This window comes from Lepisosteus oculatus, chromosome 14 (assembly GCF_040954835.1).
Source record: "Lepisosteus oculatus isolate fLepOcu1 chromosome 14, fLepOcu1.hap2, whole genome shotgun sequence".
Classification (NCBI taxonomy): domain Eukaryota; kingdom Metazoa; phylum Chordata; class Actinopteri; order Semionotiformes; family Lepisosteidae; genus Lepisosteus; species Lepisosteus oculatus.
Genome location: NC_090709.1, coordinates 26,872,605 through 26,897,894, shown reverse-complemented (window position 1 = coordinate 26,897,894; position 25,290 = coordinate 26,872,605). Strand labels below are relative to the sequence as shown.

The 25,290-nt window shown below is 39.3% G+C and overlaps 1 protein-coding gene across 1 annotated transcript; it reads right to left on the bottom strand.

Annotated features, from left to right (window-relative positions):
- Nucleotides 1-628: 628 nt before the first annotated feature.
- LOC138243020 (uncharacterized) lies at nt 629-5,482 on the bottom strand. The gene is made up of 2 exons (XM_069198515.1): nt 4,876-5,482; nt 629-1,708 (listed from the first exon to the last, which is right to left on the bottom strand). Exons 1-2 carry the CDS (start codon nt 5,261-5,263, stop codon nt 753-755), a joined length of 1,344 nt encoding a protein of 447 aa, XP_069054616.1. The 5' UTR covers nt 5,264-5,482; the 3' UTR covers nt 629-752.
- Between the last annotated feature and the right edge of the window lie 19,808 nt (nt 5,483-25,290).

Here is a 25,290-nt window from a genome sequence, read left to right as displayed (position 1 = left end):
GTTTCGGCTGTGGAGCCTTCTTCGGATGTCACATGCCTACTTGAACTGAAAGACATTTTAGTTGACTGATAACTGACCTGGTGACTAGATTGGTGTTTTTAAGTCACCTGACTGGAAAAAACATTCTAACTGCAGCTGAATGGTTACTCTCCTATGTGAATGTGCTGGTGTGATTGCAAGTGGCTTATCTGACTAAAACTATTCCCTCGCTGACTTCAGCTGAACAGTCTCTCTCCTGTGTGGATGCGCCGATGGGATTTTAAGTCACCTGACCGACTAAATCTCCTCCCACACTGACTGCACCTGACTGGTTTCTCTCCTCTGTGAATGTGCTGGTGCCTTTTTAAATCATGTGATTCTCTAAAACTCTTTCCACACTGACTGCAGCTGAATGGTCTCTCTCCTGTGTGAATGTGCTGATGTCGTTTTAAGAGATGCAAGTAACTAAAACTCTTCCCACACTGACTGCAGCTGAATGGTCTCTCTCCTGTGTGAATGCGCTGGTGGGTTTTTAAGTCACCTGACCGAATAAAACTTTTCCCACACTGACTGCAGCTGAATGGTCTCTCTCCTGTGTGAATGTGCTGGTGGGCTATTAAGCTACTTGAATGACTAAAACTCTTCCCACACTGACTGCAGCTGAATGGTCTCTCTCCTGTGTGAATGTGCTGATGTCGTTTTAAGTGGTGCAAGTGACTAAAACTCTTCCCACACTGACTGCAGCTGAATGGTCTCGCTCCTGTGTGAATGTGCTAGTAGGGTTGTGAAATTCTAGACTGACAGAAACGCTGCTTCTCCCTGTGCCATAATGGCAGTTTGTCCACTCCATCTGAGCAAGGCCTTGAGTGATTCTTCCTCATCCTCTGATAGTGCTGGGGTCTCTTATTCTGCAAATGCTCCATGGAATGGCCTTGCTCTGTGTGCTGAAACTGAGCTGTGTTTTCTCCACCGTGACCTTCAGTGTGCTGCTCAGCAGTGTGAATCATCTGGGGCTCCTTCTCCAGCTCTCTGAAACTAAAACCGTCCAGTTCATTCAGTTGTTCCTCTCTCTGCTCAAGAACAGACATACTCTCCAGTTCATTAAAACTTTCAACAAGTTTCTCAGTAACCAGATTATTAAACCTGTGTGTAAAGTCATCAGATACTAAGGGATCATATGGTTGTTTGAGACTCTGCAATGACAGTCTCTCCACTTGAACAGAACAAGGCCTAATTATCAAGCCCTGTAGGAGCTGCTGTTGCTCCTCCCTGTACTGACTCTCCTCTCGGTGCTGTATCTCAGTACTGTTCTCTTCACCAGGGACATCAGTCTGCTGCTCTGCAGGGTCAATCAACTGGGGACCCATGTCCTGCTCTGTAAGATTAAACTCACCCAGTTCTTCTTTGTGCTCTGGTACAGAGATACAGCCCAGTTCATTACAACCTTGTGTAGTATTGTTTGTGTCCAGATTATTCATCTTCTCTGTAAAATCATCACATACTAAGAGTCGAGGTGTCTCACTCTCAGACTTCATCTGCATCATGGGCACAGAGTCCAGAACCTCAACAATCTGTCTGCTCTCTGTGTGCTGCTCACTGAGAGTCTTTTTCCCTTCTGGAGCAGTGAGCGCTGTCTCCTGCATCAGACTGGAGCCCCACTCCTCCGCACTGTGCTTCTGTTCAAGAGGAGCCCTTTCCCCAGCCTCAGAGAGAGCACGGGCCTCTGAGCCTGTAAACACAGAACAAGACAAAATCTTTATAATAATAATAAAAAACTTTATTTTATATAGTGCCTTTAAAGGTGGCTTCTGAAAGCATTTTACAGAATGCCAACACAAAATAAGCACGATGAGAACACATAGTTAGAGGAGACAGTAGATGGCGGTACTAAATACAGTAGGAGCAGAGGGGTAAAGAACAGTTCAATGAAGGGTCTTCTAAAGAAGAAGGTTTTGAGTCTGGATTTGAAGGAGTTTAGAGAAGGTGACTCTGTGATATCCTTGGGGAGAGAGTTCCAGAGCTTGGGGGCATAACAGGAGAAGGCCATGTCACACATTGATTGTAGACAGACTGGGGGACAGATAGGAGAACACAATTAGAAGAGCGAAGGTTGTGACGTGGGGAGTAGGGTGATAAACCAGACAGGTACTGAGACATGCAACTTGACAGGAAGCCAGTGCAAGGACTCCAGGATAGGAGTAATGTGAACACTTCTTCTAGACCTGGTCAGGATTCTGGCTGCCGAATTTTAGACATACTGAAGTTTGATCAATGTGGAGAGAGTAGAGCATTACAGTAGTCGATTCAAGATTAGACAACACTTTTCAGCCACAGTTAGTGATAACATAGGGCGTAGTGGAGCAATATTTTTGCTGCACATATGGGTCAAACGTCAAATATCATCCCTAAGTTTTTCAATATAGACTGAAGCTCAAGTATAAGATTATCTACAGATAGAGTTACAGCATTGGTTTTACAAAGTTGATGGGTGGTGCCAATAAGCATGACTTCAGTCTTGTCATAGTTAAGATGAAGGACATTTTGAGTCATCCAAGATTTTATATGGGAGATGCAACTAAATAGAATAGAGACAGACACATTAGCGTCAGGTTTGGTATGGATGTATATTTGAGTATCATCAGCATAGTAGTGATAGCTGAGGCCATGTGATCTAAAAAGCTTTAAACTACACACATGCATACAAGTACACTCACAATCAATTTGGGTTGTTTACACATAGCGGAATATGTGGGTATAAGGGGGTGTTCTGATTTAGCTTTGTCAGAAACCTAACTACCATGTAAAAAGTAAGTCTACTGTAATAATATCACAATCACATTACATTTACATTAACAGTGCACTGAGAGAGAGAGGGGTTAATACAGACACATTGACTGGACACTATAGTAACACTACAGTGAGAGAGAGGGCTTTATACAGACACTGACAAACTGGAAATAAAAGCATATTAACACTGCATTGACAGAGGGGGGTAAATACAGACACTGGACATAACAGTACATCAACACTGCACTGAGAGAGAGGGGTGAATACAAACAGACTGACTGGACACTACAGAACATTAACAATGCAATCAGAGAAAGGGGTTAATACAGACAAACTGACTAACTGGACACTACAGTGCATTAACACTATACTGAGAGAGAGAGGTTAATACAGACACTGACTGGACACTACAGCACATTAACACTGCACTAAGTGAGAGGTTAATACAGACACTTTCTGGACACTACAGTACATTAACACTGCACCGAAAGAGAGGTTAATACAGGCAGGCTTAGTGGACACTACAGCAAATTAACACTGCACTAAGAAAGAGGGGTTAATAGAGACATGCTGACTGAACACTACAGCACATGAACACGCACATTAACAATGCACTGAGAGATAGAGGTGGGTTAACAGACAAATTGACTGCACACTACAGTACATTAAAACTACACTGAGAGAGAGGTGTTAATAGATACATACTGACTGGACACTGCAGCATATTAGCACTGCACTGAAAGGGGTTAATACAGACATGCTGACTGGACACTCCAGTATATTAACACTGCACTGAGAGAGAGGGGTGGATACAGACAGACTACCTGGACACTACAGCACACAAACACTGCAATGAGAGACGGGTTAATACAGACACATTGACTGGACACTCCAGAATATTAACACTGCACTGAGAGAGAGGGGTGAATACAGACAGACTACCTGGACACTACAGTACTTTAACACTGCACTGAGAAAGAGGCATTTCTACAGACACGGACAAACCTGAAATGACAGTACATTAACAATGCTCAGAGAGAGGGGGGTTAATACAGACACACTGACTGGACACTACAGCACATTAACACTGCACTAAGTGAGAGGTTAATACAGACACTTTCTGGACACTACAGTACATTAACACTGCACCGAAAGAGAGGTTAATACAGACAGGCTGAGTGGACACTACAGCAAATTAACACTGCACTAAGAGAGAGGGGTTAATAGAGACATGCTGACTGAACACTACAGCACATGAACACTGCACTGAGAGAGAGGGGTGAATACAGACAGACTGACTGGACACTACCATGCATTAACACTATACTGAAAGAGAGGGGTTAATACAGACACTGACTGGACACTACAGCACATTAACAATGCACTGAGAGAGAGAGGTGGGTTAACAGACAAACTGCTTGCACACTACAGTACATTAACACTACACTAAGACAGAGGGGTAAATACAGACACTGATTGGGCATAACAGTACATTAAAACTGCACTGAGAGAGAGGAGTTAATACAGACACACTGACTGGACAGTGCAGTGCATAAACAATGCACTTAGAGAGAGAGAGGGGTTAATACAGACACACTGAATTAATATTCCAGAGGAGTTAATACAGACACAGACCCTGGAGGACGGTAAAATCTAAACCAATCAAAATTTTTTTTATTTACACAATCATTAGTATACATATAAAATCTAGACCGATACAACGTGAAAACAATATTTATACATGTTGTTTTCTAATGACGTTGGATTACAAATTGATTCAGTGGAACAATTGTTGAATGTGAACGAGGTGTTTTCAGCACCGTAACCGGACAAAACAGTTCAGTTTCCAGTAAAGAATCCCGTTGCTACATCACACGTCTTTCCCACGTCACTCTGCATCTCTCCACTATATTCTCACCTCTTTCGGAAAGTTTATTTGATGGCAGTTTGATACTTTGTTAGAATGCGTACTGATAATGAGAATGTTCACTATTGTGAGATGTTTTCTTTAAAATAAAGTTTATTTAAAAAATCTCACCAGTGAGTTAGTTATAGACACTGGTTTTTAACACACACACACTCTGACTTCATACAAGTCACCACACTGACCTGAGAGCTGCAGTTCCGTGTCCATTTCTTCTTTTATTTCTGCAGTGACTTCACAGGGAAGCGTGTGTCCAACACGATCTGTCTGTCCCTGATCTCCTCTTGTTCCCGTCTCCTTCTCCCACAGCTGCAGTCTCCACTTCAGGCTCTCGTTTTCCTTCTTCAGCTGCGCCATTTCACTCCCGACACTGTCCTCCACACACTGTGTGATTTTAAACACGGCCCGTCTCACCAGGATCTGGGAGACGCTGAGGAGTTTGTCTTGAAACTCGTCCTCAGAGTCAGAAATCCTGTTTCGGAAAACTTCTGAAACTTCATACACGATCGATTTGAGCAAAACCTGCATGAAAGAGTCAAGCTGGGTTTGCAGATTTAACAAGCACTCCGCCATCCTTCTTCAGAGTCGGTCAGAAACAAAGGCTGACTTTCGAAGTTTAAACAGAACAGCTTCTTTATTTTTACTCTTCACAGACTCTGTTGTCAGAGCTGTGCTCTGTTCAAGCATAAACACAGCCGACGAGACGTTACGTATTCAGAACCTGAAGTCATTTAACAAATTATCTAAAGAAAATGATTCACTCACCCACACGTGGGTGAAATACACGCAGTGTCGCGCAGTATGATGACGTCATTCGTTAGCGCGGCCGCGGCTTCAAGACAACCGAGAAGCGGAGCTGAGAAAGAGGAGTTTCTTCAGCCGGATATAAACTTCACTGCACCTCCTATCGCCACCTAGTGAAGAGGAGTGAATCACCTGCGACATGCGCCTTTCGTAACGAAACAGATTCATTTTTTTGCCCTTCCACAACCCTCCTCCCCTCCTTTTGAGAAAACGTCTCAAGTGGATTTTTGTTCTACATCTCCCTATGCAGGTTTTTGGTTAAAGAAAAATAAAAAGTCCTTTTCTTGCTAGCTGGCAGTATTTCTTCTGCACCGTTAAGCAAGATTTGTATTTCATATTTTGCAAATTGTATGAATTCCTCAAAAAACAAGTTGTTCCAGAAAGGAAATAAATACTTGCATTTAACAAAATCAAGCCATATGTGATTGTCCTTAATGATAAATTCTGTATGACAAGAGAGGAAGAAAGGCACCTCAGGATTTCGGACACAGGATATCCTGTTCACTGAGAGAAGTTTTAACCATCTGGCAGTTTTCATGTCCAAGGAGCTCAATGTGCTCTCTGTGTACAGCAGCATGTCTTCTACACCCGCCACTGAAGCATAGCACAAGCTTAGCTTCTTGATATCTCCCAGAGACGCGCAGAGACCTTTTGGTGGGCAGTAGCTCAAAAGGGAGAAGGGGCACTTTCTGGGGCAGGATTTGTTACCTTAGAGTATCCTGGACACAGTTCAATGCCCTCTTGTATTTCTGTGTTTTTTATTTTACAGGAAGTTTTAATGTGACTTCAGAGGTATCATAATATTCACAACCTCGGCATATAAAAATTGTGGTCCATAATTGCTGATTATGTTTTATGATTAACAGACAAAAAATTACACCCCTTCTACTGAGCATATTCTTATTACCATCTAATTACATGCAATTCCAAATGCAATCTCTTTCCATCTGAAGAGTAAGAGTTCACATTTTTGTATCTTCACATGAAGCAAAGAATGACACAGAGGTGGGTGTGGAACAATGAACTATATATTAAAGTAAAGTTTGGTTGTAGAGAACATTACACTACCGATCCGACATCTTACTCTCACACTAGTTCTCACACTAGTTCTCTTCAACTTCAACTTTCAACTGGCGCCAGAACTATAACAGCCAGGTTACAACTTAGGAAAATGGTGTAAAGCCATCTGATGAACTATTACTTGTAATTCCAATATTACTTTTACATTAATTTATATATATATATCACTTTACTACGCTCCCTCCTTCTAAAGCTAACAACTCTTGTTTCTCAATAAATGTTCAGAGTATGGAATAGCAGATTTTTTTTTTACACAACGGCAAATTCCATAGTCTAGGAAGTTCAGGGTAGACTGCCTGACTTCGTGAGATCAGAACACATTCTTGCCCTTTCCGGAACACAATGTCACTCCAATGTAACATAGTCTTTCAAGGAGGTGGGAGAACATCTCATTCAGTGCAGCCGGTAAGTCTCCACTCTCTGGGAATGCCTTCTCTGGTTCCTGCGGTGCCCCAGCAGGACCACATTCTGTATCAGAACTCTCCTGAGACCCAACGAGTTCTTCTGGAAGAGGCTCCAGCTCTTCTTGGCATTCTCTATCTCGCTCTGAGGATCTATCCGGTGATGGACTGGGATCTAAATAACATTTTCTTATTTGATCAACATGTCACCACATTTTCTGTCCATTTCCTAGAATCATTGTATATGACACAGGGCCTGAGCACATCTCTATGGAAGCAGGTATCCATTTTGGCCCCAAACCATTTCAGCAAAGTTTTGCACGAACACAGGATCTCCTGGTGAGAAACTTCTCTTTTTAGCTGTTTTGTCATGATTCAATCTTTGTTATATTTGCTTCCATTCTATTTTAGTCTTAAGGTCTGGTTTGAGTAAATCAAATGCAGATCTTAGTCTTCTGGACATCAGCATTTCTGCAGGTGATAATCCTGTTGTTACTTGAGGCGTGATACGGTAACTGAACAAGAACCTCGAAACTCTTGTCTCCATACTATCTCCTTGCATTTTTCTCATCCCCTCCTTGAAGGTCTGGACAGTTCGTTCTGCCAACCCATTAGAAGAAGGATGGAAGGGTGTAGATGTTACATGGTGGATTCCATTTTGCTTCATGAATGTAGTAAACTCTGAATGATGTGAAACATGTGCCATTGTCTGACACAACATCTGCGGTAATCCATGGGTACTGAAGCTTCATCTCAGCTTTTCGATCGTTGCCTGTGAGGTGGAAGTCTTCATGGGGTAGACGTCCATCCACTTTGAATGGGCATCGATGATCACAAGAAACATATGTCCAAGGAATAATCCTGCGTAGTCCACATGAATCTGAGACCATGACTGTTCAGGCCATTCTCAGGGGTGTAATGGTGTGTTCGGTGGCACTTTCCTATTTTGCTGACATTTGCTACATCTATTAACTTCTCTCTCTATATCTTGATCCATCCGTGGCCACCACAAGTAAGAACGGGCTAAGCCTTTCATCTTAGACATCCCTGGATGCGACTGATGTAACATTTTTAAAAGACTGTCCCTGCGGAGGGATGACTACTCTCGCTCCCCACAGAATACATGCATCATGTACACTCAGAGCCAGTCGTCGTGAGTAGTACAGTGTGAGTTGGGGACCTGTTACACGAGGCCATCCTCGTTAGATGTATTCATGCACTTGTGACAGTGTGACGTTGATTTGTGCCATGTTTACTGGTCCAACATCATGTCCAACATTAGATCTTAGCCTTGTAACTCTTCGTCCTCACCTTTTTCTGTAGAACTGGAAGTCTACTAAGTAAATCTGCATTGCTGTGGTCTTTGCCCGGTTTGTAGGCAATTTTGTACTCATATGTACAGATGCATCCATTAAAAATGCGCGGTACAGACCCGCGGTACGGTAATCTACCCACAAGTGATTGGCTGGCCAAAATGACCGACAGGGGCACTCGTGGTGCATTGGTTGGTAGTGAAAAGATTTAATCATTTAATGTCTTTACTGTGCACATTTTAATCCGCTTAGTTTTGAATATTTATATGGAATTTTACCACTAAAGGGAAATTTTAGTAGCTGAGCATAAAAAGAAGAGGAGCATAATGCATCTGAAGGTCATAAACGATATTCATTTAGGAACATAAACATTACTGTATGTACGTAAACTGTACTGTGTATGGCTGGTCTTGGTAGTTTAAAGAAAAAATACACACCAGTCTTCCATTTCTCCCTAAACATTTTAAGTATGAAAGTTTTATGAAACGGTACCCAAATATGCGATTGCTGTATAGAATGAATTTTAATTTAAAAAAATGATTTAACACGAAAATTAAGCTGTTTACATCTTCCGCCTGAGAACAGTCACCCGTCGCTACCCAACGCAGAAACATAGCCACTAACTAGCAAAGAGAGGACATTAGCTAGCCAATATGATAAAGAAATAAATTATTATTTTGTTTATTTCTTTTGCACATTTATTTGAAGATTTCCATCGATTGTACAAGCACTTGGAAACTGTCCAATCCCTAGTTCATCAGGCATTTTCTTTTACGCTGGCCGGCATTCTCCCGGCCTGGCGCCGGTCTGTGTCTTCTAGGATATAATGCCAGCGAACCCTTGTTTTTATGTCAACTATAACAGACAATCTCCTTCGCTTTTAACCGAGCGTATAACCCCTCTGATTGGAGAAAAAAGACGTGCCGGTTTGCTATACATACTGTACCAGGAAGATGATTTCTTTCTATTCGAAACGTGTATTTTAAAAGTTTAAGAAGTAAAAACCTTAAAGCGTACACAGATTTCTAAACTGATCAGGATCATTATCTTTGTCTTATCCATAATAATGTTCACCGCTCTGTCCAGCAAATTAATAATAAACTTTATTTTATATAGCGTTTTAAATGAATAAGTAATTAGATTGCTCATAAACCTAATCACTTTTTCTACATAAACACAGTGTAATTGTTCTCTGAAAATGCCTTTTCTTTTTATTTAGGCTCAGATTTCAACTACAGATCGTATTATTATAAACTTTCTTGGAAAAAAATGTCTTTTACATAAACCATGTTTGCTATTAATTCATTTAGGGCTAGAATATGTTCATTGTCTTCCAATCGAGTCGACTTGATATTAGTAGCTTGCCACGCCCGGACTGTTACACCAACGCATTAGCACGTTAAAGCGATTTCATTGAGGAGCCTAGCTTTCTTAACTAGTAAGTACTGTACTTCCTTGGTTTTGGAGGGAGGAGGTGTCTTTCACTGGAAATCTCGCTCCCTTCTACTTTGAAAATGCCTGTGAAACCGGTTTTAATTCATCACAGCCAGCACTCCCGCAGAGAGGGGGGTTGTACTCGTTAATGTAGCCGGAACACATCATTATATCTCATTTTGTATTTCTATTAAAAAATCGTTTGCCCAGCCTAACACTATTGTTGTCATTGTTTTTATCCTGTAAAGTGCTTTGAGGAGCACAGCTTTCTCACCACTTAGATTACTTTTTGATACCATCCTTACACAAAGCAGAAACTTCTTGTATTTTCCGATGACATACAAGTGGAAAGATTACAGATTTTAATCATCTTTTTTCTGAACCAGAGAAAATCTGATCATGTTTCTCTATAACAATAATAAAAAACTTTATTTTACATATCACCTTTAAAAGTGGCATCTCAAAGCAATACAGTAGATGTAAACCAAAGATTACAAAGTAAATACCCAGACAAACGCAAACACGTTTTTAATAAAATGCTTTTATTCATTCAGCAGAGAGAGAGCGTAAAACCTGGGCGTAACAGCTGTTCCTTTTTCTGATCACTCGCTCTCTGGATAAACGTCTCACCTGTCCTGTTCTTTGTTTCCTAATTTGCTGATTATGCCTTCTGCGATCCACTCCTGCCCTCACACCTAAAGAAGACTATTTTAAATTTCTTTGCGCGGTCCATTGTGCAATTAACCCTTGTATGTGCTGTCCTTAAGTTGATATCACATAAAGGTGATATGTAAAATAATGTTTTTTATTATTGTTATAGAGAAACATGATCAGATTTTCAGTTTTCTTTAAAGTACTGAGACCAGCCATATACTGTATGTTTAAGTTCCAAAATTAATATCGTTTATGGCCTTCACACGCGTTACAGTATGCTCCTATTCTTTTTATGCTCAGGTACTAAGATTTCCCTTCAGTGGTAAAATTCCATATAGATATTCAATACTTAAATGGGCACAGTTAAGACATTAAATATACATATACCTACTGTATACAGTACAGTTTGCATACGTAATATGTTTATGTTCCTAAATCAATCTCTTTTATGAGCATGTGAAAGGCATGGTGAATCGATTCTCAAAAATTACTGTACTTTGCATGATTGGAAACAAATGCGAGATTGCGAAATGCTGTGGTGTTACTTTTACAAAGACGGTCAATGAAAAAAGGAATGTGGACCAGGGCAATACTTTGAGTTTACAGCTTGTCCAAGGTCATTCATTATTAATACTATTAGTAATATCTTTGTTAAAGACTTTGATGGCTACAGCTCAAACATGAGAGGTTGAGCTTTATTAGCTCCACCTTGCGGAAATTCCGGATACTATTATTTTGCTAGCGGTATTATGGGTTGTTGTTTTTTTTTGCAGTTTTATCTAGAACAAGCGATGCTTAAACCTTTGTCTGATTCTTGTGAAACTATCCACACGACAGTTACCTACAATAGGAGTTGACTTCAGTGATGTCACTGATGGGATGTTTCTAAAAATCCATCCTCTGTAAAACGTCTTCTCTAGTTGTCCTGCATATGTATTCGCTAATGAAGCTGTGTGTTCTGAGCCTGGATCTCTACATTTCTGTATGAACCAGCTTAGAGGGCTAAAGACAGCTTGTGTTTAAATTGAGTGTAAGGTAATTTATGCTTCTAAAGTCATGGTCAGCATTTATTATTGTACTGTGCTGTAAACTTGTTCTGTGCCTAGTCACATTATTTTATAGCGTTTTTATAGCGTTATCAAATCTGGTGGCGCTGTGTGTTAGTTTCCTGACTCCCATGTCACATGGTCTGTGATTGAATCCCATGGAACTACAGTATGACTTTATATTTTAACAAACATTTCTTTGAAAAAATGAAACGTTTCCCTTGGTCAGAGATTAAATAAAACCTCACTCGCACCAAACAAATTTATATTTCTAAATATCACAACATGATCGAATTTAAGTCTTTTTAATAACAATGAATAGTCACCTATGCGTTACAAAATAAACATTTATATTGATTTGAATCGCGTTTTGATTTAAATCGTAAACACGTGTTTAAATATATGTGTTTAAAGGCGATATACTGTATAAAAGCGTTGATTCTTATGGAGTGTGTTCCGCCGGGGATTCAAAAAATTTATTTTTTTTAATCACGTATCTAAGGAAAATTGCAGTATAACTTTGTTCATGCACAAACAGTGGCATGTTACATTATAATTTGGGTGTCTCCCCTTGCCAGAAAGCTCTAAATTGCATTTTGAGTGCGGTTTTTTACTTTTTCTAAATTGCAACCCATAAATAAAGCTGATAAAGCTTAGACTAACTGTATTCTAAACTGTATTACAACGTAAATTGCAAAAATGCACTTGGAATCTGTCCAGGCCCTCCTACGAAAATTATTTAAACTGCGACACTGATCATTCATCTCTAAATAAACTTTATTTTATATAGCGTTTTAGGCGAATAGGTAATTAGATTGCTCATAAACCTAATCGCTTTTTCTACATAAACACAGCGTGATTGCTCTCTGAAAATGCTTTTCCTTTATATTTAGGCTAAGATTTCAACTATAGATCACATTATTATAAACTTTCTTGGAAAAATGTATTTTATGTAAACCATGTTTGCTATTAATTCATTTAGGGCTAAAATACGTTCATTGTCTTCCAATCGAGTCGAGTTGACATTAGAAGCTTGCCACTCCCGGACTGTTACACCAACGCATTAGCATGTTAAAGCGATTTCATTGAGGAGTCCAGCTACCAGTTAACACTGTACTTCCTACTTTGAAAATACCTGTGAAACCGGTTTAATTCGTCACAGCCAGCACTCCTGCAGAGAGGGGGTTGTACTCGTAAAGTAGAAGCAGGCGAGATTTCCAGCGAAAGACACCTCCCCCACCCCTCAAAAACCCAGTAAGCAGTACTGCCTTATTTTGAAAATTGATGTGGATTTTGTTTATGATAAAGAGGATAAACTGGGATGGGAGGAGGGTTTGGTTTTGCATAAGGGGTGGGATTATGATAATTGGAGGAATTTACGAGAGTATAATGGTTTGATATATTTGTATTGTGGTCGTTATCTATGTTTTTGGTTGGTATAAAAAGAAAAAGCAAGTGATTAGGTTTATGAGCAATCTAATTACTTATTCGTTTAAAACGCTATATAAAATAAAGTTTATTATTAATTTGCTGGACAGAGCGGTGAACATTATTATGCATAAGACAAAGATAACGATCCTGATCAGTTTAGAAATCTATGTACGCTGTAAGGTTTTTACTTCTTAAACTTTTAAAATACACGTTTCAAATAGAAAGAAATCCTCTTCCTGGTACAGTCGCATGAAGAGAGAGGCGAAACAGCCCTACACAGCCCTGTCGCAGTACACGAATATAATCATATCGTTATTAAATTCTTTAGATACGCGATTCCATATTATATTAGCAGAAAAGCTTAAAACTACCACTTTTTCACACGCTATTTCACATGCTAGTTAAATATTTCGATGCTTGAAATGTTTAGGGAGAAATGGAATACCGGTGTGTATTTTTCCTTTAAAGTACCGATTCCTGGAATCTGACTGGCTGACACCCTTCTGAAGTGGTTCCATAAAATCTGGTATACGGAAAAGAAAGCATCGATAAAAAAAGCCTGGATTCTCATGTATCTCATACAAGTATCTTTTAATACAGTCTTTGCTGTGCTCTTGAGGATCCTTGTGATATTTTGAGCTCTAGTTGAATGATAAGTGTCGCATTTTAAATCATGTTCGTAGTTAGAAATTATGAAAGTTCTGTTCTGTTACAGTCTTGAGTGACACAAACCTTCTGTGGTACTGCTTTGCACTTCTGCAGGAGCCAGTTCAGCACACAAGGATCCTCAGGCAAACAAACGCTGAAATCGCTTGATAAAAGCCATTTCTCATCCTTTCTCTTAGTGTCAGTGCTCCTATTGTATGCAAAGGAAGCGACTTGAAAATGAAAGGTGTGATCATCTTAACGAGAGTCTTCATGAAGGCATGCGCTGGCTAGCCCTCCACTGGCAATTGACCGGCTTGTGAAGAAATCAATCTCATTCAATGACCATACAAATTGCACAGCTTAAGGCACATGAAGAGAAATATGTGTGCATTTGACACAAAACAATATTGCTTCACATTGTCCACAAAGCTATTTTGCTTGTCCGATCTCCTCTTCCTACTTTTCAGTGAACACAATTATTTCAGTTTCTTCTCTTGTATTTTCCTTATTATTTTACTGTCCCTTTCCCCCATGTGGAGATGTATCCACATCCGAAACCCCGTTTCACCCTGTGTTTGTGCCAGTTTTACAATCTGAGTAGGAGCCTGACTTGCAGAGGTCAAGTGGTGCAATCGATCAGTGTGTAGTACTTGCTTAGCTGTGTACGGTTGAGTCTAGCTGAGGTTGTGAGTTCAAGCCTCCCCTGGAGCCATTAAGCCTTCTGAACATTTTCCACCAATAAAAAGTTAATTCACAATAGCAGTTTCACTGTGACTTTGCAGGTATTCATAATGAGAGCAATGTTTTATATGTGATAAATTTCCACACCGGAAAATATTGGAGAGAAATGGCTTGTCACACTATTGGCAGCAGGCACTCAGACACAGAAACGTCCTGTCATTAAAGAAAATTCATAAAGAAGAGGAGTGACATCATTGCAAATGCGATATTTTCTGATGGCTGTTTTGGTTAATAATGATTGACGTGGGAATTTCTGCTGTCATTACTAGTAATAGTGATAAAAACAGAAGACTCACAGCTCTCTGGATGTCGGTCTGGACTCTTGAAAGTGTTTTTATTAGCAAGCAGCTCTGGACCTCAACACCTGTTGATGGGTCACTTCTGTCAGACACACCAGTGGACACTACTACTCTTAATACTTTAACAGTAACACTATAATTATAATTAATATTAACATTAATATGAACATTAAAACTGAAACTGTCAGTAGCGCGTTGTTATTAATGCTCACATGACACTACCATTAAAACTACCAGTTGTACTCTCACTAATGTTAAAATGAATACACTAGTAGTAGTATTAGTTGCTGCCCGTGACGTCACATACGCTCTCTGTGACGAATGCGAGACACCTAGACACATACAGTGACCTGCCGGCTGTTGCCGTGGTTACCATACTTGTTATTTATAAACACTGGAAAAAATGCATTTAAACTGTTACTTACATACATTTATCAACTTGGAATATAATTTTCTAGCTCTAGGATAGAGTTACCTAAATAATAATATGAATAATCATTGTTTAATTTTGGATTGAACATTATTAACACTAAACGCACTATGGTAATTGATCGATACAGTCTTTATTGACTGTTTTCTAGATATTTAAACAAGGTCAAGAAAAGAATCAGTACTCACCAATCAGTGAAGTTAATCGATTATTCTATGGTCCTTCAGTTGAATAAATTGGTTGTCGATACATAAGTGATCGATAATTCTCCTCCGTTCCCTCCGCGCGTCTCCCGCGGTCTCGCTCTCTGATCCCGACGCTCTGGCTGGTGTCTGTGACGTCACAGCGCTCTTTCTGACAGAGCAGAGCTGGAGGAGACTCCTGTCCGGAGCCCGGGGGGCTTTTCATACAAATATAACATCTAAAAAAAAAAAAACACACAGGACTGTGAAGAGAAGCGAATCATCACAGTTGGAGAAGGAGAGCGACGAACCTAGGAATAAAATTCATTAAACAGAAAAAAAAAAGTTTACATCGCAGATTATTGTGTTACAAAGCGTACCCATGTGGAGCAGTAGAGGACGAGCACGAGTCCCTGAAATAAGCGTTTTTTAAGAGTTTTACACGAATCTTCAGAGTAAAGAAGCCAGGAGGATCAGACTCCTGATCCTGGAGGTTAAAATGTGTATCCTGGTTTTATTTCCACCCAGCTCTCAGTTCCATTAGTGGTCTGATGATTTAAATTAACTGTATAACTGTTACCAGACTTAATCTAAATTGTAAATTTATAAGACTCTGAGAGACACTTGTAAGAGCAGCTGAATCCCAGGTCTGGTGTGGAATCACACACAGACAGGTCTTCTGTGTGATCTGAGTACCTCTGTTCAGAGCTAGAGACAGGTCAACTAGTCACTATTGTGGTCACGACCATCGGACCATTGGCTACTAATAATAAATATACTGATCAAAGTGTTAATACTGGTGTTTGTAAAATAAATACTAAGATAATTCCACACTCACTTGTGTTATAAAGCACTTAAAAAACATGTTTGGAAGCTGACATACAGTAAAGAAAGTAATACTGGAAGGGCTGGAAGTCCTGGAAAGGGTTAATAGAAGCTTCTTGACCTGGAGCAGAGCCCACAGCTGCCAGGTCAGTGACCCCTGAGCTCTGTTCACAGAGAGGAGTACCAGGAGCTCTTCTGTGTTTCTAAGAGGCTGTGAGGAAGGAGAAAATGGGGAGATGTGACCTGAGTCCAGGCTGTTCTGTCTGATATTATTCATGTAGCAGCACTGATTGTCTGAATGTCCTCTGGTTCTGGATTGTGAGGATAGAGAGAAGTATGGAGTTGAGCTTCTGTCTGAATGTGAGTCTAAGCTGTGAATCTGACTGAGAAGAGAATAATAATTTTTTATTCTGCCTCTGAAAATTTTTCTTCTTTGCCAAACGATGTTACATCCCAGTCAGATACTCTGCACAGACTGCCAGAGTGAGAGAAGAGGAGAGAGAGATGGACAGATAAAAGCACACGCAGCGAGAGAGACATATGTCTTGATTTACTTTGAAGCAACTGCTAATTTCCTTTCTGGAACAAGCTGTTTCTGAACTTCAATAAATTCATATAACTTTTGAAAGATAAAATACAAATCTTGCTTATCAGGACAGAAGAAATATTGCAAGAAAATGTTTTCTCCTTTTAACGAAAAGTGCAGAAAAACAATGGTAGTGCATCTCCGTCGGCTTGATTTAGCTTAATATAAGTATTCACTCCCTTTTCTGGAAATTACAGCCTGCGAAAGATGAAATAAAGTTCTTGTTTTTTCTTGGTCAGTGCAGAAAAAATACTGCCAACTGGCAGGAAAATGGCAGTATTTTATTTCCTTTAACTACAAACATGTGAAATGTGAAAAGCAAAGGGAATGTGTCCCTGTGCAGCTGTTAAACAAAGGGCTGGTGGTTCAAACCCACTCAGGGATGCGCTTCAGATTGTTCTGATGTAAACAATCTCTGCTAAAAACTGACTTGAAGGGATTTCTTTGCAAACTCTCTTGAATTTTGCAGGAAATCTTCGTGGTTTACTCGTGTGGAACTACAACAAGTAAACAATTAAGTACCTAAGTCAATGTCCAAGAAAACCATTTTCACGTGTGGAATTGTAGCCTCAACTGGCTGTCGGGAGAATTCATTTATACTGGACACCCGTTGTATCCTTAGCAAAAATATTTTAAAATTAGAAAACAGATTTGTTGGAGAACTGGACAATCTTTGACAATCATTATCAAATGAGCATTATACAAATGTGCGTTTATATTTTTAATATGTACCTTAATTGTAATATATATAAACACAATTGCTTTGATATGGATGTTAACTTGAAGGATTTGAGGAAACTATCAAGGATCGCAGAACAACCAAAGATACATTTAGGCATCTGCTATTTGGGCATCTGCTATTAAAGATTAAAGAGCACCGTAAGTGTGAAGCTTGCAGACACACGAGAGAAAAATCAGTTTTAACGCACTTCATTAAACGGATGGTGTGCTTATCAATCGTGCATAAGATACACATAGCAGAGGATGGTTTCAATCCATTGACCTCTGGGTTATGGGCCCAGCACGGTTCCACTGCGCCACTCTGCTGACAGCTGTCGTATAGTGATTCAACACAACTACTCGATCTTTGCTTTCTAAAAGTGCGCCGGAGATGAAAGTTTAAACGGTAAACGCAGACGTCACTTTGAGCACTTGGTCTTTTATAGTACAAATCATCACACGCTGCTCTACATGGGCGTGTCTTCAAGATCGTTGAGAACCAAACCTTCTGCTTTCCAAGGCAACTGAATCTTTCGTCGTTATTTCCCAAATCTTCAATGAGAATCAGTGAAACGAAAACCAAACACATATACACACTCACGTCCTAGCTTGAAAGAAAAATGATGGAAGCATTTAAGAAATAACAAGAGCAGTCTGAACAGCTCCAGCTAATCAACTGCTCTAAGAAGTGATCGCTCCCTCTACACCCAGTTTATATCACTGAAAATGATTCAGGAAGCACAGCAAAGTTCTAAAACCAGCAAATGCATCTGCATACCTAAAACGTCTTTTTTTTTAAAAGCAAAATCTTCAGCTTTGAAAGATTGTCATCCATATATTTTCGTTTTTCTCTTTTTTACATAACACGCTTTCGAGAAATAAACTGTCTTGTAAATAAGGCTGTATTAGAAAATGTGTATCTAGGTTTGCTAAATTAAAATCGGCACATCCCAGTGGGCGAAATATGTAGAATATACATCAATTAAACGCACACCTTATACGTATAAATGGGCTCCGTAACTGGTCTAGAATGAAATTCTAATATATGAATATCGTTATACGTCAATTAGACGTCTATGATTATATGTTCATTATACATAAATGGTTGGAGTTCTATTATACGGATAAATTGAGAGGACTATCGTTAAAGGTCTGTTATACATCAAAGATAGATTTTATAGGTGTAGAAACTAGTAAATAAAGCCAATGATTTGTTTTAGAAATGTATTCTGAAAATATACAATTATTCACACCTTAAAAATATGTAGTTCAAATTATACATTATATACAATATTGTAATAAACAAATGGCTAATCATCATTAAAAACACAACTAGTAAACTTCAGTTACAAATTCTTGTAACATGGCAATATAAATATATAGTAATGACAAACAAACTAATTACATGAACACGCTAATATTTAACTGAAACCCACATTTCGATATCGATCATTTCTATATTTCCACGAAAATATTAGTAATGTAGCAAAAACGCTACTTTCTAATAAAGACAGAAATAAACTGTTTTGTGTCTCATGGTGATCCTCCTCTCCATCCTAATGAAAAGTTTAATATGATCCCTCGAGAAAAAAAAGGAGTCAATTTCCGCCTGGAATGATTGATGGCCCATCAAACATTTTGTAATATCCCTGGAAGTTTATACAGTAGAATCCTGGTTCTTGGCTTAAGTTCAAGGTAAACAAGACTAAGGAAACGAATTGGAAACTTGATGTCGATCTGGAATTTAATTTACCCGGAACATTTCACTTCATTCGGCAGTACGTGCCAGAGAGCATCATCTGTCATCCCTTCGATAGCTCGGTTGGTAATGTGGAGGATTGTGGTGAAATTAGTGGGGAATCCTTAGGTCTCTGGTTCGCTTCCAGCTCGCAGGAAGGTGCTTTTTGTGTTCTTTAATTAAATAGTTAAAATAGCAAATCTGTTTCACTCAGACATTGATCAAAAGCTTAATAAAAGCTGAAGCAGAGGCTCCTGTTCCGAATTCAGCTCACGTCTGATTGTCTTGTTTTGGCCAATATCTAATCTTTGAATTAAGGGAATACTCTGTTTGCTTTGTAATTAAAAAAAAAAACATACAGTACAAATGTCAAGTTTTTGGTAGATATAAAGGTGTTCTCTGTTTTCAAAGGATAGGTACTTAATTGGCTTTATGATTTGGTATTTATTTTGTATCGTTGTATTATAAAGTTTGTGCTTTCTGTGTTTTTATCGTATTGCTAACTTATTTTTTAAACAAATCCTTACAAAGGCAAACACGGCACACATCTGTTTATACCAGCGGTAAATTGTACATTTTTATTAAGTAGAAGCTACTGTTCACTTTTGGGAGTATAACAGGTTCGATATAAAGTGGCAAAAATATAAAAGGGGAATATACCCCAGACTGCGTATAAAGTTCTCGTTGTGACTGTTGTTTTATTTTGAGATAAAAATGGCATACTGTGCACGAAATGTTGCAGAAACACAATCTGTTATTTTAATAATTATTATTTAAATAATTTGATCAAATTGAGGCCCCGGATCCAAATATTCACTTCTGATTTTCTAAAGTGATATCTTCCCTTCTTCTCGTGGAAGTCACACGATGTGAGCAATTGTTTTTTTTTTTTCACATTGTGATCCAAAGAGCCTCAGGCGCACAGTAACCAAACCAGGATGGATTCTGCTGGGAACCTACTGAGCTCATTCTCACTCCCTGTGCTGAAAACAGAATCAGCTCTTCGCCGAACACTGTCTGCAGCTGCTGGATGGTGCTCTGCGTCCTACTGCTCCAGCAATTACTTTGACTAAAGACGGATCACTTGTGTGCTTTTAACCTTCTCGCAGCTACAGGCGAGACTGAAGCTGGAGATGTGAAGGCACCTGCTGGTACTGTACATCTTCTCTAACTTTCACAATCGCGACAGACTTCTCTTTAAAAAAAATAAAAAGTAGATATAGCCCTGAAAAAGCATTAGCTTTATCAGTTTTTACATTAATCGATTTTGAATCACATTTTGATATTTGACATTTGATATAATTTTTATTGCATTTTACATAATAATAATTATTATTGCTTACACTTATATAGCGTTTTTCTGGACACTGCACTCAATGTGCTTTACAGGTAAGGGGAATCTCCTCCACCATAACCAACGTACAGCATCCTCCTGAATGAACACAGAGAGTCAGGACCTCGGTTTTACTTCTCAGCCGACGGACGGCACCTGTTTACAGTTTAGTGTCCCCATCATAATACTGGGGCATGAGGACACACATGGACCGCAGGGTGAGCGCCCACCGACAGAAACCAGATGGTTCCGTGTGTCGGGCTCGGCTGGGAGCAGGACAATGACGTCAAGGGGACAAAGTAGAGGAAATCAAAACGGTTCTATAAAAGACCTGTGTCAGCTGTCGGTTTGCACTCTGGACTCTAAATCCACCGTTCCAATTTCAAATCTCTCTAACACCTGAGCTGCGGCTTCTTCCGAGTACTTATTTGTATACTTATTATGTGTAAGTGTATAGATGAAACCTTTAATGTATTGTTGAGTTTAAATCAACATGCTTTACTAATACAAGAGAGAAGTATAGTATGAAGGATGGGACAAATTTATGATTTCTTGGAAGAAAACGGTTTTTATTTGCATTTGAAATGAAGCGGAATTTTAGGGCGACACACAAACCCTTTGTCTTTTTTAGAGATATTTTTAAACAGACAAAATTGTAGAAAACGTGTTTTTTGAGCACCACAATATCAGGGCCAGTTGCGTAATGAATAACGCGTCAGAGGATTATAGGTTCGACTCCTATTTGGCTCGTGTTGCGTTTATACCATTTACATTCCTTTATATAAATGAGCTGCACCTGAAAGCTATAGAAAACACTTTGGGTAAGTTGACGAAATTCGAAAGGCTGCAGACAACTTAACACTGTTCTGTCTGGAGATCAGCTCCCGCTCTGAACTAAATTGCAATGAAAAACCATGCGTAACAAAGCTGGAGAACAGCTGAACTTGTGCTCAGTACGGTGCTGAGGGTTCATTAGTGGCGTTGTTGTAATTAGCACGAACTGCACAGGCTCTGAATCAGCCCATTTCAATTAGTCTGATCAGTGTAGGACACGTTAATGTGGAAGTGCTGTTGTTTTTATTTTACATATTGTTAGCATTTTAATGAATTGTTAAAAGATTGATACACAAATCGCTAAATACGAAACGTAAAAAAACCCAACTGTAAACAATTGACCAATCATATTCCTGAATTTTAAATCTCTGGGTTTATCTGTGTCCGAGTGCCTGGTGTAGCTATTTTAAAAGCAGAGGCTATGATTTATTGTGGAAGTGCATTGTTGCCACTAAGGGAAAAAAATCCTGAGTTCTCTTAATTAAGAAATACCAAATTATCTCCTAATTGAGAGATAGCAACGATATCATATGTGTGTATGAACAACCTGTTACATTTGCAATGGCAGTACCTACAGGCTATCGATAGGTTTGCTGGCACTGTGGGTTTGTTGTTCCTGACAATGTGCACGCTGAGAAATGCGCACGGACTGACTTTCTTCTCGCAATGAAAATGTTACCGTTTGTAGCTCATGTAAACACAGTTTTAACCAGTAGCACACTCATATATATCTCTGAATCAAGAACCAATGTGCCTTGGAATCCATTGTACCGCTTCAAACTGAAGTCAGATATTTAGTCTTAAAACTACATAACTCAGGATTTTTTTTTTTTTTTTTCCTTGATGGCAGCATTGGCTTCTGTAATTTAGATTCAACCACTGAAGAGGTTGGTTTTGTGTTTTTAGCTATTGAACATAACTGGTAAGTTTAAGTCAGTTCTTGTAACTCTTTCCACTCGAAAGAGCTGTATTAATACCGACGCACCTGTCTCCACAGGAAAGTTATTGCTGCCCCCAAACCAATGTACTGCAGCTTGTGGCCACGTGTTCCTGCTGTCAGCCTGTGATACCATGTTCGTCTTACGCCTTTACCATGCCAAGAACGGGATTTGAACCTAGACGACCAGAGCACAATGGATTAGCAATCCAAAAAGTGACTCCTGTTTAATTTTCTTTTCGCTTGCTCGATTTGTGGTACGCTCCGCAATCCTTACAACGATAAACAAAACGACTTCATGTGCCACAGCATTCTGCTGCAGGTACGGTTTGCACCGTGTATTGGGCGAACCCGAATGAAATATTTCAAATATGTGAAGAATTTCATGAAACCTGAAAAAAGATCACAGCCAATGTCAACAGTTCAGAGCCTGTAGGTAGCTTCAACAGAACAAAACGATCTGAAGCCGCAATTCTTTCATAGAGTGTATTGTGACACTCTAACCACGCTGTTGCTATTACTGCTACTTCTGCTGCCGTTGCTTTAAACTCTACTCAGCGGGCCAGTAAAGTTGTACAAGGAATAGACTACTTTGAGCCGTCCAAGTTCCATTATATGAATTTAAGTTTTTTTTTAATTAATAACAGCATTAGTAATACAATGCGTGCTCAGAAACGTTACTTATTAGCTTATGAAGCAACAGTGTTTCGACAATTTGCGGTCTTCAAAAAGTAAACCCTGAAGTTTTTATACTTCTTTGTGAACAGATCACCTTTGATTTAGAAAAGGAAAACTTACTCCCCTGTTGCTTTCATTGCAATATCTGAATCGAGACCCAAGCGCTTAGAAAGCTGAATAACTCAAAAGTCATAAACCCGATTTTAATTTAGATAAACATTTTCTAATGCAGCCTTCATTACATCACAGTCTATTTCTCGAAAGCGTGTTATATAAAAAAGAGAAAAACGAAAATATATGGATGACAATATTTTAAAGCAAAAGATTTTACTTATGAGAATTTGTCATCTTATGTATCTAGACGCTTTTCAACCGCTGGTTTTAGAACTTTACTGTGCTTCCTGCATTATTTTTAGCGTTATAAACTGGGTGTGGAGGTAGCGATCACTTTGTAGAGCAGTTGATAGGCTGAACCTGTTCAGACTACTCTTGTTATTTCCCAATTGCTTCCATCATTTTTCTTTCACGTTAGGACGCGAGTGTGTAGATGTGTTTGGTTTTCGTTTCACTGATTCTCATTGAAGATTTGAGAATTAACGACGAAAGAATCAGTTGCCTCGGAAAGCAGAAGGTTTGGTTCTCAACGATCTTGAAGACGCACCCATGTAGAGCAGCGTGTGAAGATTCGTACTACAAAACACCAAGTGCTCAAAGTGACGTCTGCGTTTACCGTTGAAACTTTTCATCTCAGGTGTAAAAGTAGTTGTGTTGAATAGCTTCATGTAGCAGAGTGGCGCAGCGGAAGCGTGCTGGGCCCATAACCCAGAGGTCGATGGATCGAAACCATCCTCTGCTATACACGGTTTACGCACGATTGAGCGCACTGTCACTTTAATGAAGTGCTTTGAAACTATTTTTTCTCTCGTGTGTGCAAGCTTCAAACTTAGGGTATTCTTTAATCTTTACCAATAGCAGATGCCCAAGTGTATCTTGTTCTGAGATCCTTGATAGTTTCCTCAAATCCTTCAAATGAACATTAATATCGGAGCAATTATGTTTATACGGTATATATTACAGTTAAGGCACATATAAGAAAATATCAACGCACATTTGTATAATGCTCATTTAATAATGATTGTCAACGATTGTCAAGTTATCCAACAAATCTGTGTTCTAATTTTGAAATATTTTTGCTAAGGATACAACGGGTGTATAAATGAATTCTCCCGACAGCCAGTTGAAGATAAAATTCCAGACGTGAAAATAGTTTTCTTGGACATTGACTTAGGTACTTAATTGTTTACTTGTTGTAGTTCCACACGAGTAAACCACGAAGATTTCCTGCAAAAGTCAAGAGAGTTTGCTAAGAAATCCCTTCAAGTCAGTTTCTAGCAGAGATTGTTTACATCAGAACAATCTGAAGCATATCCCTGAGTGGGTTTCAACCACCAGCCCTTTGCTTAACAGCTGCACAGGGACACGTTCCCTTTGCGTTTCACATTTCACATCTTTGTAGCAAAAGGAAATAAAATACTGCCATTTTCCTGCCAGTTGGCAGTATTTCTTCTGCACTGACCAAGAAAAACCAAGAACTTGATTTCATCTTTCGCAGGCTGTAATTTCCAGAAAAGGGAGTGAATACTTGTATTAAGCAAAATCAAGCCGACGGAAATGCACTGCTGTTGTTTTTCTGCACTTTTTGTTAAAAGGAGAAAAAATCACTGGCATTTTTAACTTGTAACAGTTAATTTAAATTATCAGACCACCTATGGAACTGAGAGCTGGGTGGAAATAAAACCAGGATACACATTTTAACCTCTAGAATCAGGAGTCTGATCCTCCTGGCTTCTATACTCCGAAGATTCGTGTAAAACCCTTAAAAGCGCTTATTACAGGGACTCGTGCTCGTTCTCTACTGCTACTCTCTACTACTCTCTGCTACTCCACACGGGTACGCTTTATAACGCATTAATCTGTGAAGTAAACTATATATTTTTTCTGTTTAATGAATTTAATTCCTAGGTTTGTTGCTCTCCTTCTCCAACTGTTATGAATCGCTTCTCTTCACAGCCCGGTGTGTTTTGGAGATGTTATATCTGTAAGAAAAGCCCCCCGGGCTCCGGACAGGAGTCTTCTCCAGCGGAGACGCGCTCTGCTCTGTCAGAAAGAGCGCTGTGACGTCACAGACACCAGCCAGAGCCCCGGAATCAGTGCGCAAAACCGCGGGAGGCGCGCGGATCACACGGAGGAGAGTTATTGATCACTTATCTATCGACAACCAATTAATTCAACTGAAGAACCGTAGAATAAACGATTAACTTCACCGATTGGTGAGTACTGATTCTTTTCCCGTTCTTGACCCTGTTTTAAATATCTAGAAAACAGTCAATAAAGACTGTATCAATCAGTTACCATAGTGCATTTAATGTTAATAATGTTCAATCTGAAATTAAACAATGATTATTCATATTATTATTTAGGTTACT

Excerpts from the sequence above, each read along its gene's own strand:
- LOC138243020 (XM_069198515.1), bottom strand. The coding sequence starts at position 5,263 with ATGGCGGAGTGCTTGTTAAATCTGCAAACCCAGCTTGACTCTTTCATG. Across the intron at positions 1,709-4,875 it reads CACGGAACTGCAGCTCTCAG|GCTCAGAGGCCCGTGCTCTC; the intron begins GTCAGTGTGGTG and ends CTGTGTTTACAG.